The 17,029-nt window shown below is 47.0% G+C and overlaps 1 protein-coding gene across 1 annotated transcript in view; it reads left to right on the forward strand.

The window, feature by feature from the left end:
• The window catches only part of RAB2A (RAB2A, member RAS oncogene family), a 213,882-nt gene that overhangs the window by 63,587 nt on the left and 133,266 nt on the right, over nucleotides 1-17,029 (forward strand). The window contains exon 3 of the mRNA XM_030214829.1: nucleotides 2,908-2,975. Coding sequence (XP_030070689.1) covers nucleotides 2,908-2,975 — 68 coding nt within the window. The remainder of the gene's footprint in view (nucleotides 1-2,907; nucleotides 2,976-17,029) is intronic.

The raw sequence follows: 17,029 nt of genomic DNA on the forward strand, positions 1-17,029 counted from the left end.
TTTTTAAACTTAAACTATATAGGTAGGTACATTGTTATTAACTTAATTAGGGTACTCCTAAGCTGGCCTTTGCTAAAATCTCAGTCCTGGCCAGAATTGTGCAGTAGGACTGAACTCACTCAGTTGTCTCTTGGCTATTTCAAAGTGCAAGGAACTTGTGCAAACAGTATCTACCATTCACTACTTTTAATAGAATTACAGCATTAAAACCAACCATTCAAGGAAACTGTATAACTCAACCCCCACTCCACGCAGCATGAGTTTGAGGTGCACTGCTACCCAGCCCTGCCCCCACCTGCCCACCACCCTCAGCTCCCCAACAGCCCTCCTCTCTCCATTCCTACTGGCCGTGGCCACCCAGGGTTTAAACCTTACCTTTTGTTATTTTAAGTCGCAGCGACCGATGGCTCACTTCCAGGCTCCAGCTTTTCCTTTCCCGCTCAGTGACTCCTGCCCGCCCGCCCTCGCGGAAACAGGAAATACCTCATCAGGAAGGCGGGGCATTGAGCGGGAAGTGAAAGGCTGGAAGAGGTGAGCCGCCGGCCCGGCGCTACAACTTAAAATAAAGACGTTTAACCGCTGGGCAGCCACCGGCAGGAAGGAAAAAGGACGGAGGGCTGTCGGGGAGCAGAGGGCAGGCGCCTATGGACTGACTGTGAGCGCCGGACAGTGGCGGGGAGCGAACTCGTGGGAAGAGCCACACTCGTGAGCTGCGGTTTGCTGACCACTGGCCTAGTTAGTAGTAAATTTTTCTGTTACTCTGTCCACTTCTGCCTTCTTTCCAGATTAACCCATAGAGCCTCTTCTTTGCCTATAAGTCATGCAGTTCTGTCACTTTTAATATATTTATTTATTTATTTATTTGCTGCACTTGTATCCCACATTTTCCCACCTGTTACTCTTCCTTTTCTAACTACCCTGTTCTTCCTTAATAGATTATAGCTTAATATAGCTATATCCCAGTCATGGCTGTTCATGTGCCACATCTCTGTGATCACCATTGAGTCCAAGTCGGTCTCTTCCTTCACAGCCTTCCTTTCAATTGAAAGAAACTTGCCTCCTGAGCATTTATGCTGCATAGATATTTAAATGTATCTATCATATATCCCCTCTCCTGCCTTACTTTCCTCATACTGTACTAATTGAGATATTTAAGTCTGTTCCCATATGCTTACATAAGTACATGCCACACTGGGACAGACCAAAGGTCCATCAAGCCCAGCATCCTGTTTCCAACAGTGGCCAATCCAGGTCACAAATACCTGGCGAGATCCTGAAAAAACTCAATACAGTTTATGCTGCTTATCCCAGAAATAAGCAGTGGATTTTCCCCAAGTTAATTTAATAATGGTCTATGGACTTTTCCTTTAGGAAGCCGTCCAGACCCTTTTAAAACCCCGCTAAGCTAACCGCCTTTACCACATTCTCTGGCAACGAATTCCAGAGTTTAATTACACGTTGTGAAGAAAACTTTTCTCTGATTCGTATTAAATTTACTACTTTGTAGCTTCATCACATGCCCCCTAGTCCTACCCAGTCCTAGTATTTTTGGAAAGAGTAAACAAACGATTCACATCTACCTGTTCCACCCCACTCATTATTTTATAGACAAAGACCACGTGCTATTTTAGTAACCGCCCTCTGCATAACTCCATCCTGTTTATATCTTTTTGAAAGTTTGGTCTTCAGAATTACATATGATATTCTAAATGAGGTCTCACCAGTGTCTTGTACAGGGGCATCATCACCTCCTTTTTTTTCTACTTACCATTTCTCTCCCTATGCACCCAAGCATCCTTCTAGCTTTCGCGATTGCCTTTTCTACCTGTTTGGCCATCATAAGATCATCACATATGATCACACCCAAGTCCCACTCCTCTTGTTCACAAAAGTTCTTCATCCCCTAATCTGTACCGTTCTCTCAGGGTTTTGTAGCCCAAATGCATGACCTTTCATTTTTTAGAATTAAATCGTAGCTGCCAAATTCCAGACTATTTCTCTAGTTTCGCTATGTCCTTCCTCATGTTATCCACACTATCAGAAGTGTCTGTCCAAATTCAGAATCAGTATTATCTGCAAAGAGGCAAACCTTACTAGACAGCTCCAGCAATATCTTTGGAATGAGCTTCATTTATCACTACCCCGTGTCGCATTCCACTTAGCCAGTTCTTAACCCAGTCAGTCACTTTAGGGCCCATACTGAGGGCACTCAGTTTGTTTATTAGTCATCCTTGTAGAACCCTATCAGAGGGTTTGCTAAAATCTAAATGTACCACATCGAGCGCTCTCCCCATCACTTTTCACTTGTCAAATAGTGATTAAAGAAATTAGCAATTAAACAGAAAAAAACACCATATATTAACTATTCGTCCACAATTGAGGCAAGTATAAAAATTACAAAAACCTGGAAAAGAAAAACCAAAATGAAGGAACCAAAAGTAATCCTTCAGCTAGCATTAAAAAGCACTTACATTTGGGAAGAACAGCCAAAGGTTTTAACTGCTTCTCGTTAATTGATTTAAAAAGTCATGGAGCTGTTTGAGTTCAAAGAAGAATTAACATTCAACAATATCAAACAATTACAGGGAAACTTCAACAAAAAAAATGTTTACAATGATGCACATTTTAAACTTGTCAGTAATAATGCCCAGTGCAGTTTTTTTTTTTTCTGACTTTGTTGTGTAACCCTTCTTAGACACCTTGGGGAAAAGATGGATATAAATCCCACGATTAGATCAGATGAAGTTTTTAAGTATCCTCTTTTTTTTATGTAATTATTTTCAAAGTTTTATGTCTGGTCTTGTATTCTAAAACAACAAGCAGTTTACGTTTTTGTTACCTCACTTTCAGTTACTTCGGTTACTTGACTTATATAATTTGACTTATATAATTCAACTTCTTTTCTAGGTGTAGAATTTGGTGCACGGATGATAACAATTGATGGGAAACAGATTAAACTTCAAATATGGGACACAGTAAGTACAGCAGAGGCCCATTAAACATTACTGCACAGGTAGTTTTATTTGAAGGCAACAGTGAATATTTTTTAAACAGATTTATTTAAATATAAAGTTGCATTTAATCTTAGCATCAAATCACAATTCATCATAAATTCTGATTATCCTGGGCACACACTCTGGCACAGTCCTTCTACATAAGAGGTTTGACAAGTCTGGGCTAAAAGCTTGGACCTGTCAAACCTAAAGCCCTGGTGGTCCTCCAGACCCTCTCTCCACCCCCCCCCCCCCAACACAGAGGCCTGGAGGTCCAATAGGACCCTTGACTGGCCTCCTACCCCCACCCATCGAAGCCCCGTCGTAACTTTAAACAGGTTCTTAGGTTGAAACAAGAGGAGGGACTAGCACTCCCTCCCTCCTGTTGGCATTGCCTCAAAATGACAACACCCTGCCCTGCTTGGTGCATCCTGGAGTGCGCTGGGCGAGGCTTAACTATCTTATAAGGTTCTCCCTTATATGGTAGTTAAGCCCCTTCAATCGCATTGCCATTTTGAGGCGGTGCCTGCAGGAGGGAAGGGAGGGACTGCTAGTCCCTCCTCCATGTTTCAACCTAGGAACCTGTTTGAAGGTATGAGGAGGCTTCAAGGGGTGGGAGAACAACGCTAGACCACTAGGGCTAACTCCAGGGAGTAGGGGAAGTCTGGCAAGGGTCCCAGTGGACCACCAGGGTTCAATGTGTTTACCATTGGAGTGGGGGTTATTTGTTTTTTTTTTGGGGGGGGGGGTATTTGTTTTGGGGGGGCTGTGGGGTCCACCAGACCTCTGTGTTTGAGGGGCTGGGGGACTGGAGGTGTACCAGACCTCCAGGTTATGTTTGGGGGTGTGGGGGGCCTGGAAACATGCAAATGCATGCCGAACAGGGTCTCCCCATTCTTACCCAATCTTCCCCATTGCCAAATCTTAGCTGGCTTAGGGTTTGTCGCAGGAGCAGTGCCCTTGTTTGACGTGCTACCTGCTGAGCAGTGTGGAGGAATAGTGATCACCCTGTTCAGCATGTGTTTCCATGCAATTAGTGTTCAGAGCCAGCAAGCTCGTTTTACATGCTCGCTGGCTCTAAATATCGTGCAGGAACAAATGCAGGCACTAGTCTGGTGCTAATGGCCTCTAGCACCCACATTTGCTTTTGACCATCTACCTACTACTACTACTACTATTTAGCATTTCTATAGTGCTACAAGGCGTACGCAGCGCTGCACAAACATAGAAGAAAGACAGTCCCTGCTCAAAGAGCTTACAATCTAATAGACAAAAAATAAATAAAGTAATCAAATCAATTAATGTGAATGGGAAGGTAGGTGGAGGTGAGTGGTTACGTTACGAGTCAAAAGCAATGTTAAAGAGGTGGGCTTTCAGTCTAGATTTAAAGGTGGCCAAGGATGGGGCAAGACGTAGGGGCTCAGGAAGTTTATTCCAGGCGTAGGGTGCAGCGAGACAGAAGGTGCGAAGTCTGGAGTTGGCAGTAGTGGAGAAGGGAACAGATAAGAAGGATTTATCCATGGAGCGGAGTGCACGGGAAGGGGTGTAGGGAAGGACGAGTGTGGAGAGATACTGGGGAGCAGCAGAGTGAGTACATTTATAGGTTAGTAGAAGAAGTTTGAACAGGATGCGAAAACGGATAGGGAGCCAGTGAAGGGTCTCGAGGAAGAGGGGTAGTATGAGTAAAGCGACCCTGGCGGAAGACGAGACGGGCAGCAGAGTTTTGAACCGACTGGAGGGGGGAGAGGTGACTAAGTGGGAGGCCAGCAAGAAGCACATTGCAGTAGTCTAAACGAGAGGTGACAAGGGTGTGGATGAGGGTTTTGGTAGAGTGCTCGGAAAGAAAGGGGCGGATTTTACGGATGTTGTAAAGAAAGAAACAACAGGTCTTGGCAATCTGCTGGATATGAGCAGAGAAGGAGAGAGTCAAAGATGACCCCAGTAAGTGTACTTAGCATTTGGATGATTCAAAATGAAATGGAAAATTCAAAGTTTTTTACAATTATTTTGCAAGCAACATCAAACAAATTCAGTTAAGCCACTCGATCAAACTTAGAATCTGTGAGTTTGCTGTTTTCATTTTGAATCATCTAAATGCTAAATACGCTTATTTAAGGGACTTTGAGCATAGAAGTTTTTTTATATTACAGTATGCTAGAAGTTTTTTTTTTTATATTACAGTATGCTTTGTGTATAATTACATAGTGGATTGGAAGTCATCTGTTTTGTAGAAGTTTGCAGTTTAAAACCAGCTTGAATACTTGCAGCTGCAAAATTTCTTAAACTATATTTTTCTGCAATATTACTATCTGATGTTGAGTTCAATGAGATATAAATTTCACAATCCATAATTTATGTTTCTAAGGGACTTATAACTGAAAATGTTAGCCTGGCTGCAGGACTGTATTGAGCTGGAATCTTACCCTGTGCAACACGCTTCCTGGTGCTCCCATCCCACTCACTGTGCCGTGGCTAAAAGGGAAGACGCAATTTTGGAATCCCACCCCCCTTGCCCCCTGTGCAGACACACCTGAGTGTGGCCCTTCCTGACAGTAACAGCATTATCAGATTTGCTGCATTACATATATATACATTTTTTTTCCTGGTGGGTCCCGTCTATTATCTTTTAAGTTACTTTCAAGAACCTGTACAGAACAATTGTGATTTTTGTATATGTTATGTGTTCTGGAGGATTTGTTTTTGGTTTTAGTAAATTATATACTCACTGCAAAACACTATGGCCAAACTTATTCAAAAACACTCAGAATCAAACATATAAACGGCAAGTAACCGACTCACCTGCAAATGCGCAGTACTACTACTACTACTTAACATTTCTAGAGCGCTACTAGGGTTACGCAGCGCTGTACAAATTAACAATTAAGGACGGTCCCTGCTCGGAAGAGCTTAAAATGCGCAGTACAGACGTCCCTCTCTGTCCCGCCCTCGCGTCAAGACGTCATGACGTCAGAGGGCGGAGCAGAGAGGGAAATGGAGTCGGACGCCAACTGGAAATGACATCGCGCGACCCAGCCCCCCTCCGTATCGGGCCCCCTGCAGGGGGCCCGGCATGGAGGGGGGGGGAGCGGCGGTGAGGAGGGTAGCTGGACATGGGGAGAGGGCATGGTTGCTGGACATGGGGTGAGAGCAGGGCAGAGAGGAGGGTTGCTGGACATAGGGGGAGGGGGGGAGGCCAAGGGAAAGAGGAGGGTTGCTGGATATGGGGGGGGGAGGATCGGTGGACGGGGTGAGGCTAGGGGAGAGAGGAGGGCTGCAGTACTCGCCCGTTTTTACGGGCTTAACGGCTAGTCTTACCATAATATAATGTCACTAGCTCCCAGGACTCAGAGGAACAAACTTACCCTTGAAAAGGCAGCACTGTAAATATTACACTGGGCCCTAAAACAATTGTTAGACTGTCTATCTGAAATGAGTGTCTCCTCTATCCTATCTAATAAATTGAGTTCCTTTCCTGCTTTTTATTATATGTATTTTTTTTTTTTACTGTAAACCACCTTGGTCTGTTTGTCGATTTTGCGCGGTATAGCAAATTGAATAAACCATCACTCCCCAGTCTCACTTGCACACCTCCTTCAAACCTCTTCTGTTCAACACTTCAGGTGCATAGTCTCTGGCAGAACCCCCAGGTATGGGCACTTAGAGAAAATAGAATCAGAACAGGAAGCACTAGGCATAGGAGGAGTGTTCCTCTCAGGTGAATTTAGGGAGTGGCACTTGTGGTTTAGAGACCAAGTATTTATCCATAGAGCCTTGCTGGAAAGTTCTTGATAGTGGGGAGCTTTTCAATTTAATTTCCTGTTTTCCCTTAATGTCAAAAAATATATACTCTGTGTTTAAGGAAATCCAACAGTTCCTGTTCCTTCGGTGCCCCAGGGGACATGGTATGCCCCTTTTGCTGTAGCCATGCTGCATGTGAGGCAATTTTAGCTGGTCCAAACACACTCTGATGACATCAACGTCACGTTGGCTCCCTGAAGATACTCTGTTGTGCTGTTGGCTGGATGCACAATAGTCACAGGGCTCTGCACCTCCCTCCACACAACAGTCTTCTCCCTAGAGATACTTATTCTTCTCAAGACACACTGGTTGCTGCAGAAGAACCTCTATACCATAAGAGGTTTTCCATTGATATTTCACAAATGGTCACAACACCATTTGGTGTCCTCCTGAGGCCATACTGCAGTATATATTATGATTATCAGCTGGGACTGCAGGTAGCATGCATCAGAATTCATTTTTGTGCTTTTTCAGACTGTTATGCCTTTGTCAATAAAATCTAAGCCTCACAATATCCTGTCATTTCCCAATTTGAGAGGCCTTTTACATCTCAGAAACCCCCCTCTATATTTCCTTTCATCTCTTATATAGCCCCCATTTGAGCTACTGGAATCTGCTTTACCCAAGTATGTCACCTACAAGTGTGTTTTGTTTTTTTATTTTTCTAGTAGCAGTTACCTTGACTACAAGAATAAGTAAACTTCAAGCCTTGTTGCTTATAAAATGTATGCTCAACTTCATGTGAATATTCTAGTTGTGTGTCTTGGGAGTGTATTAGGTCTTTCTTGTCAATAACAATGACAGCGTTTTCTTTTAAATTTGTAATTTTATTTTGTTAACCTCCATAATCTGTTTCAGCCAGGCGGTATATTAAATTTTTATAATAAACTTAAACATCACAGAAATGTGGTTCTTTATACTCAGGAGACAAGGAAAGGTGAGTAGTGGAGTGCCTCAAGGATTGGTGCGGCCGATTCTGTTCAATATATTTTTGAGCGACATTGCCATAGAGTTATAAGGTAAGGTTTGCCTTTTTGCTGATGATACCAAGAGTGGACACCCTGGAGGGGAGTGGAAAACATGATGAATGATCTGAAAAAGTTAGAGGAATGTCTATGTTGCACAAATTACAATACAGATTCGGTTAGGCTGGAGTGGGCTTTGACAGCAACTCTAGTAGTTGGAACATAAGGACACAGTCAGGTGGACTTCTACGGTCTATGTCCCAGAAACACCAAAGAAAGACCATGACCCAAGTATATAATATCATGTTCATTGTTAATTTAATCATGAATTGATAATGAATGTGACTGTTGGGCAGACTAGATCAATCAAGAGCATTATGATTCAGCTCTTAGCATCAGGAAGTGCTCGCAGAGGAACTCTTCCCTTCTACAGGTCCAAGTGGTTGAACCCAGGGTTAAAAGAAAAAGATTCCATTCTAAGTACTTCATGCCCATAAAAAAGATTCCGTTCCATCCTAGATCTAAGGGCCCTGAACAAATATCTGGTCAAAGAAAAGTTCAGGATGGTTTTCCTGGGCACCCTGCTTCCTATGATTCAGGCAAACAATTGGCTATGCTCTCTGGACTTCAAGGATGCTTACACCCACATTTGGATACAGATTTCAAATACAGAAATACCACTACCAGTTCCATATTCTGTGTTGTGGCCTTGTATCCGTGCCCAAGGACCGCTTACCCTCCATTCAGCAGGTGCCGATGCGTTGGTTGTCTGGGAGCCAGGTACCGGCTCTCGAACCTCATCTGATTCTGCCACCGACTCCCGTACCAGCCCCACAGCTTGTTCCGATGGCAGCCCTCGATGAGTGTCTCTGGGCCATGCTTCCAGGCCTTCTGGAAGGGATGATGCGTCCTTCTGCCTCATTACTGCAGCCCATCTCCTGCGCGGAGGTCCCCCGCCCTTGGTACCGCTTGCAGTACCTGAGCCGGTTGCCACCCGGGTGGACTCTCCCTCGACGTCGGTGAAGGAAGCTTCGCCGGAATCAAGGCAAGGGTCCACTTCTCGACGCCCTTCACGAGGACGTCGATCCTCGAGGTCGAGGCAGGCTCGGGTTCGGTCTGCTCTTCGAGAGCTATTGCCCGATACCGAACAGGAGCACTCATGGAGTGAGGAGGAAGACCCCAGTTTTTTTTTTTTTTTCAGAAGAAGATTCTCGGGCTTCCATCTGATCCCACTCCACCTATTCAGGTTAGACAATCTCCACCTGAGTGTCTCTCCTTTTCGTCTTTTGTGCGAGAAATGTCTAGGAACATTCCTTTTCCTATGGAGGCTGTGGATGAGCCCAGGGGTGAGATGTTGGAGGTCCTGGATTATCCTTCTCCGCCAAAAGAGGTTGCAACGGCCCCCTTGCACAATACACTCCGGGAAGTGATGTTGCGAAATTGGTCTTGTCCCTCTAGCTAATTCAGTGGTCAACAAGAAGTCCGAATCCCAGTACAGAGTCCAAGGTGAGCCTGTGATGAGGAAGGCCCAACTTCCTCACGATTCCATGGTGGTGGATTCTGCTCTCAGATCCAAGAGTACTAGGGGCTATGCCTCGGCGCTCCCAGGCAGAGAGTCTAGGATCTTGGATTCTTTTGGGAGGCGTACGTATCAGGCCGGAATGCTCGCGGCCAAGATTCAAACATACCAGCTGTACACCAGCATCCACTTACGGAGCTCGATAAAGCAACTGTCCAGTTTGGCTGAAGCTCTCCCTCCTGAGCTAGCCGAACCTTTTCACCAGGTGGTCAGGCAGCAGAAGGCGTGTCACAAATTCCTGGCCAGGGGAGCTTTTGATTCTTTTGATGCTGCATCCCGGGTGGCTGCTTAAGGTATCGTGATGCGCAGACTCTCCTGGCTGTGTGTCTCTGACCTGGATCAGAAGACCCAGCACCGAATGGCGGATATTCCTTGCCGGGGGTACAATCTTTTTGGAGAGAAGGTTGAGGATATGGTTGATTCCCTCAAGAAGCACCATGATGCTATGGACTCTCTCGCCCGCCGGACGCCTTCTGCTACTACCTCCTCTTCTAGGAGGTTTTTTGGAGGGAGGAGGAGTGCTCCCTGTTCCTCTAATAGGCGTAGGTACACTCCTGCTTCCTGACAAGCCTGTTCAGGCTCGCCCCCAGCAGGCCCGCTCTAGTCAGCAGCGTGCGCCTCAGGCCCCATCTTCCTGTAGGAGGGAGGTTTATATTTTTTCACCAAAGGTGGCCTCTGATAACCTCCGACAGGTGGGTTCTTCAAATAGTACGGTCCGGATACACTCTCAATCTGGAATCAAAGCCTCCAAATTGTCCTCCGGGAGCTCAATCTTTCAGTTCCCGGCACAAGCAAGTACTTGCAGAGGAACTCTCCGCCCTTCTCAGCGCCAATGTGGTCGAGCCTGTTCCACCTGGGCAAAAAAGGCTGGGATTCTATTCCAGGTGTACTTCCTTGTGGAAAAGAAAACAGGGGGGATGCGTCCCATCCTAGACCTAAGGGCCTTGAACAAATATCTGGTCTGAGAAAAGTTCAGGATGCTTTCCCTGGGCACCCTTCTTCCCATGTTTCAGGAAAACGATTGGCTATGCTCTCTGGACTTAAAGGACGCCTACACTCACATTTCGGTGCTCCCAAATCACAGGCAGTACCTTCGATTTCGTCTGGGAACTCAGCTTTTTCAGTACTGCGTGCTGCCCTTTGGTCTCGCCTCTGCACCCAGAGTCTTCACAAAGTGCTTGGCAGTGGTCGCAGCATCGCTACGCAGACTGGGAGTACATGTGTTCCCTTATCTCGACGATTGGCTGGTGAAGGGCACCTCGGAGGCAGGGGCTCTACGATCCATGCAGATTACTATTCAATTGCTCGAACTACTGGGGTTTGTCATCAACTATCCTAAGTCCCATCTGATTCCCGTTCAGAAATTGGAATTCATAGGCGCTCTGTTGAACACACAGACGTCTCGAGCTTATCTTCCCCAGGCATGGGCGGACAACCTTCTGGCCCTCGTATCCTCAGCTCGAGCATCCCAACAGATCACAGCTCGGCAGATGTTGAGACTTCTGGGTCACATGGCCTCCACAGTTCGTGTGACGCCCAAGGCATGTCAGGCTACGGGGGATCTAGAGGATGCCATCCATCTTTCCACCGAATTTTGCAATCCCCTTCACTGGTGGACCATTCGCTCCAATCTGACCTTGGGACGCCCATTCCAAATTCCTCAGCCGCAAAACGTGCTGACGGATGCATCCCTTCTGGGGTGGGGAGCTCATGTGGATGGGCTCCACACTCAAGGAGTTTGGTCCTTCCAGGAAATGCATCTTCAGATCAACCTCTTGGAATTGCGAGCGATCTGGAACGCTCTAAAGACTTTCAGAGATGGCTGTCCAACCAAGTTATCCTAATTCAGACAGACAATCAGGTTGCTATGTATTACACCAACAAGCAAGGGGGCACCGGATCTCGTCCTCTGTGTCGGGAAGCCGTCAGGATGTGGCTTTGGACAACTCGGCACGGTATGCTTCTCCAAGCCACATATCTGGCAGGCGTAAACAACGGCCTGGCCGACAGGTTGAGCAGGATCATACAACCTCATGAGTGGTCTCTGAACATGGACGTTGTCCGCAAGATCTTCTGAGCATGGGGCACCCCCTCGATGGATCTTTTTGCCACTGAGTACAATCACAAAGTTCCTCAATTCTGTTCCAGGCCCACGGCAAGCTAGTGTCAGATGCCTTTCTCCTTCATTGGGGGACGGGTCCCCTGTACGCGTATCCTCCCATTCCTTTAGTGGGGAAGACTCTGCTGAAACTCAGGCAAGACCGCGGAACCATGATTTTGATAGCGCCCTTTTGGCCTCGTCAGATTTGGTTCCCTCTTCTTCTGGACTTGTCCTCCGAAGAACCGTGGAGATTGGACTGTTTTCCGACCCTCATCACTCAGAACGAGGGGTTACTTCTGCATCCCAACCTCCAGTCTCTGGCTCTCACGGCCTGGATGTTGAGAGCGTAGAAGTTGCCTCTTTAGGCTTTTCAGAGGGTGTCTCCTGAGTCTTGCTTGCTTCCAGGAAAGATTCCATGAAAAGGAGTTATGGTTTTAAATGGAGGAGGTTTGCCATCTGGTGTGACAGCAAGGCCCTAGACCCTTTCTCTTGTCCTACACGGACCCTGCTTGAGTACCTTCTACACTTGTCGGCGTCTGGTCTTAAGACTAACTCAGTAAGAGTTCACCTTAGTGCAATCAGTGCTTATCATCACCGTGTAGAAGGTCAGCCTATCTGTGGACAGCCTTTAGTTGTTCGCTTCATGAGAGGCTTGCTTTTGTCAAAGCCCCCTGTCAAACCTCTCCACCATTGTCATGGGATCTCAACATCGTTCTCACCCAGCTGATGAAACCTCCTTTTGAGCCACTGAATTCCTGCCATCTGAAGTACTTGACCTGGAAGGGTCATTTTCTTGGTGGCTGTTACTTCAGCTCATAGTCAGTGAGCTCCAAGCCCTGGTAGTTCATGCTCCCTACATTAAATTTCATCATAACAGGGTAGTTCTCCGCACTCATCCTAAGTTTCTCCCGAAGGTGGTGTCGGAGTTCCATCTGAACCAGTCAATTGTCTTGCCAACATTTTTTCCCAGTCCCTGGTGAGGACAGGTTGCATACCTTGGACTGTAAGAGAGCATTGGCCTAATACGTGGAGCGGACGAAGCCCTATAGACAGTCCGCCCAGTTGTTTGTTTCTTTTGTTCCCAACAGGATGGGGGTTGCCATCAGAAAACACACAATCTCCAGTTGGCTAGCAGATTGCACTTCCTTCACTTATGCTCAAGCTGGGCTGAATCTGGAGGATCATGTCACGGCTCATAATGTTAGAACCATGGCTGCGTCTGTGGCTCATCTTAAGTCAGCTTCCATTGAAGAGATTTGCAAAGCTGCAACGTGGTCATCAGTCCACACATTCACATCTCACTACTGCCTTCAGCAGGGTATCCGACGCGACAGTCAGTTTGGGCAGTCAGTGCTGCAGAATCTGTTTGGGGTTTAGAATCCAACTCCACCCTCCTAGGCCCATTTCTGTTCTGTTCCAGGCTGCACTCTCACTTAGTTTTGTTGTTTTCAGGTCAATCTCAGTTATGTCCTCGCTGTTGCGAGGCCCAATTGACCATTGTTCATTGTTTTGAGTAAGCCTAGGTGCTAGGGATACCCCATGCATGATGATGTCCAGCCTGCTTGTCCTCGGAGAAAATGAAGATACTTACCTGTAGCAGGTATTCTCCGAGAACAGCAGGCTGGACATCATCACAACCCTCCCTCCTCCCCTTTAGAGTTGCTCTTGCTTGTTATTTAACTGAGGGAAGTGCGCGGGTGTCGCGGGCGGGAAGTCACTCATGCATGCGCGGTCCCCACTCCCGTCGCACTGCTTCTAGAAGTTTTTAAAGTTTTTTTTCTTTAAATTCCGGAGCTCCTGGGCCGTCGCGGATGATGACCCATGCGTGATGATGTCCAGCCTGCTGTCCTCAGAGAATACCTGCTACAGGTAAGCACCTTCATTACCTGGAGCGAAAAGCAGCGTGGCTCCAACATGCTGAAGAGTGCATTAGCAAGCAGGAAGACAGGTCAGAGACTATGGAGGGTCGGGTCTTAGTGGTGGAGGCGCTGGCGAAACAACTTACTCAGCTGACGGATGATTTAGAGAACAGAAGTCGACGTAACAACAGTGTTGTGGTAATTGCCTCGGGAAGGGGGAAGTCGGGAGGGAGGGGAGCGAGGAAGGGTTGGTAAGTGTGTAGAGTTGGTTGGGGTATGAATGTTGGGGTGACAGTTTTGGTGTGGGTTTGGTTGTTAATGAGTAGGGGTGGTTTAGAAGGGGGCGGGCGGGAAGTTGGGGGGAGGGGTGGAATATGAAGAATTGAGGGGCCAGGAAGGGGGTTGGGTTGTTGGTCTTGGGTTTCCACACAAAGACGAATGCTGTATTTCTAGGTGGTTTGTAAGGACCTGGGGGGAGAGGTGGATATCGGAGGGGCCTAGCTGGGGGTCCCGTCTGACAGTTTCGGTTCTGGACATTTGTAGTGTTAATCTACAGGCCCCAGTGTGTCTGTAGCAAAAATCCGGGTACTCACCCTTAATGTTGATGGCATCCATTCCCCTGTGAAAAGGACCAGACTTCTACAGTACTTAAAAAGAATGCATGCAGATGTGGCACTGTTGCAGGAAATGCACTTGAATGGTACAGAACACATTAAGCTGCGTAGGTATTGGGTTGGGGAGATTTGTTATGCTTTTTTCAGCGACCGCCAGTGAGGGGTAGCCATTTTGATTAGGAAGTCATTGGCTTTTACACTTCATGATATTGGTCAGGACCCTGAGGGGAGGTGGGTTCTTGTCACAGGCATGTTGCAGGGGTGACAGTGGCTTTATGCAGTCTTTATGCCCCTAATATCTATCCCCATAAATTTTTCACCCAAGTCAGAGCTAAGCTTGCAACGTCAGATGAACACCCTCTTATAGTAGGGGGAGACTGGCAGTACTGGATATGTGGCGCCTACTTCACGAGGAGGAGCGGGATTTCACTTTTTTCTCTCACTCGCATAAGGTCCACACTCGACTGGATTATGTGTTGGTATCTCACGCTCTGTTGTGAACTGTGCTATAAGTGGCCATATGGGAGACAATGGTGTCGGATCATGCCCCAGCGTGGGTGGACCTTGGTTGGGGTACTCTTGCCCGGCTCTCATGATGGCGCATGAATCCGGCTTTATATCAAAGTAATGAGTTTAAGGTCTACCTGAGAAAGGCTTGGTTGGACTACTTATCCGAGAATAGTGCAGAGGACGTTGGGCCGTGGACCTACTGGGAAGTGGCTAATGCAGTTATCAGAGGGAAAATCGTGTTTACAGTATCGATGTGCAAGAAGCGGGATCAGGACATTGTAGAAGCGGCGGGTCGTCTGGGTGATGCCCGCCGGAGGTATGTCTCTCGCCCGGTAGAGCAAAACCTGCATTCGTATGTGGAGTGTAGGAAGGAACTACAGTGTCTCCTGAATGCCTGAGTTATGTACAGTATTAGACTCTATAAGTATAGATTGCACAGGTGGGGTAACAAGACGGGGAAGCTGCTGGCATCCCTGGTGCGACCGCGATCTGATAAAAGATAATGCGGGGAGAACCCATTATAACCAATATACAAGGCGAGTTTTCTAGATTTTACGCATCCCTGTATGATACGGGCTCCTTCTCGGGCTTGGTTTGTGAGGCCTTTTTTCAGCACCTGAGACTTCCGAGTCTCACTGCAGAGCAGATAAACACACTCAACATGCCATTAACAGGTAAAGAGGTACAGGGGGCTGTTAATCACTTGCAGTTGGCTAAGGCACTGGGGCCAGATGGGCTGGGGACAGAGTTTTATAAGATTCTTCAAGATCTTTTTATCCCCCCCGTTTATAAGTATGTGTGAGGATATCCGAGAGTCTCAGACAATGAGTCCCACTTTGAGCCATGTTTATATCACTGTATTACCGAAGCCGGGAAGGATCCAGGGTTGGTGGGGTCATACTACCCTATCTCTCTCTTAAATCAAGACCTTAAGATTCTGGCGAGCATAATGGCTACCCGGTTAGGGAAGTTTCTGCCCCTACTCATTCATCCAGACCAGGTGGGATTTGTGCCGGTAGATTCACCTCAGCCAGTATATTAAAGATCTGTCGAATATTACGGGAGGGAGCACAAGAGTCAGGGGATGCCATATTGGCCAGCCTTGATGCTGAAAAGGCATTTGATAAAGTATGGTGGAAATATTTATTTTGGGTCCTCCAGCGATTTGGCATCTCGGGAGCCTTTTTGGATTGGGTACGGCTACTGTATAGCAATCCCACGGCCCAGCTCCTTGTTAACGACATGCTTACAAGTAGTATCTCCCTGGGCTGGGGTACCAGACAGGGGTGCCCTCTCTCTCCTCTGTTGTTCGTGTTGTCTCTGGAGCCTTTGGCTGCTCAGATTAGGCAGGACGAGGGGCTGGAGGGTATCAGAGTAGGGGACAGTGAGTACCGAGTGAACTTCTTTGCGGATGATATGTTACTATTGCTCAATAATGCCTCCACCTCTGTGATGGATATAATACGGTCATTTGGTGACTTTGTGGGCCTGTGCATCAATTTTGGAAAATCTGAGGCCCTGCCTGTCACTTCTCCCTGCAGCAGGGACTTTCCGTTAATATGGGCCCATACAGGGATTAAGTACTTAGGGGGTATACTTAAGTGCTGCTCACGAGTGGATATACAGGAAAAATGTTATAGAGAAGTTGGAGGTGGTTCGTCGCCTGTATGCTCAATGGAAAGATTTACCACTGAATTTTAGGGGTCGCATAGCCTTGGTTAAAATGGTGCTTTGTGGGTGGCAAAGTGAGAGGAGGGGCTGTATCGCAGCGTAGTCAGCTCATTTATTTGGCATTCAAAGCATCCCCGTATTGCTAAGTTATCTCGTTCTAGAAGCCAGAGGGGCCTGCGTCTCTCAGATCTCAGGGTTTATAATGTGGCATCGTTGCTGCGCTGGGTGCATGAATGTCATTCCCTGTTGGCTAAGTATGCTCTCCCTGGCTTTTGGCAAGGGTGGTGTGCTCCTTTTGACTTGTTTTCTACTCTCTATGGTCGGAAGAAGGTACTTTGGAAATCTTTAGGAAGGAATCCGTTTGTGGTAGCTCTGGAGAAGGCGTGGAGAAGTGTGATAGGGAAAGCGGGGAGGGAGTACCTGTTTTTTTCTTTAGTGAATAATCCTGAGTTCCCTGCTGGGATGGGACAAGGAACCTTTCGTTCATGGGTGCAAGGGGGTTGCTGGTACATAGGTCACGATGGAATCAGGAGACCATCCTTTCCCTACTTTTGAGTCCATCAAGCGAGTGTGGAATCTTTCCAATAAGCAGTTTTTTCAATTCTTACAGATGAGATTATTACCAAAAGTTAGTGCGTTCTGTGGGATTCACGGTCCCAGACAGAATATTTCTTGCCATGCCGGCATCCTCCAATAGACTTTCCCAGTGGTATCAAACCATAGTAGACAATAGAGGGGCTCCTCACTTGGAAGGGTTGGCCTCATTGTGGAGTGCAGACTTAGGGGAGGTGGCTTCCAAGGAGCAATTGGGAGAGGCTTTTGAGGTTATCCCTAAGATCACAACTAATGCGGCCCTCCAGGATATCCAGTATCGGATACTTTACAGAGTACATATCACTCGGCAGCGTGGGAGGGAGATGGTGCTTTGGGAGGATGACC

Source organism: Microcaecilia unicolor, chromosome 1 (assembly GCF_901765095.1).
Source record: "Microcaecilia unicolor chromosome 1, aMicUni1.1, whole genome shotgun sequence".
NCBI lineage: Eukaryota > Metazoa > Chordata > Amphibia > Gymnophiona > Siphonopidae > Microcaecilia > Microcaecilia unicolor.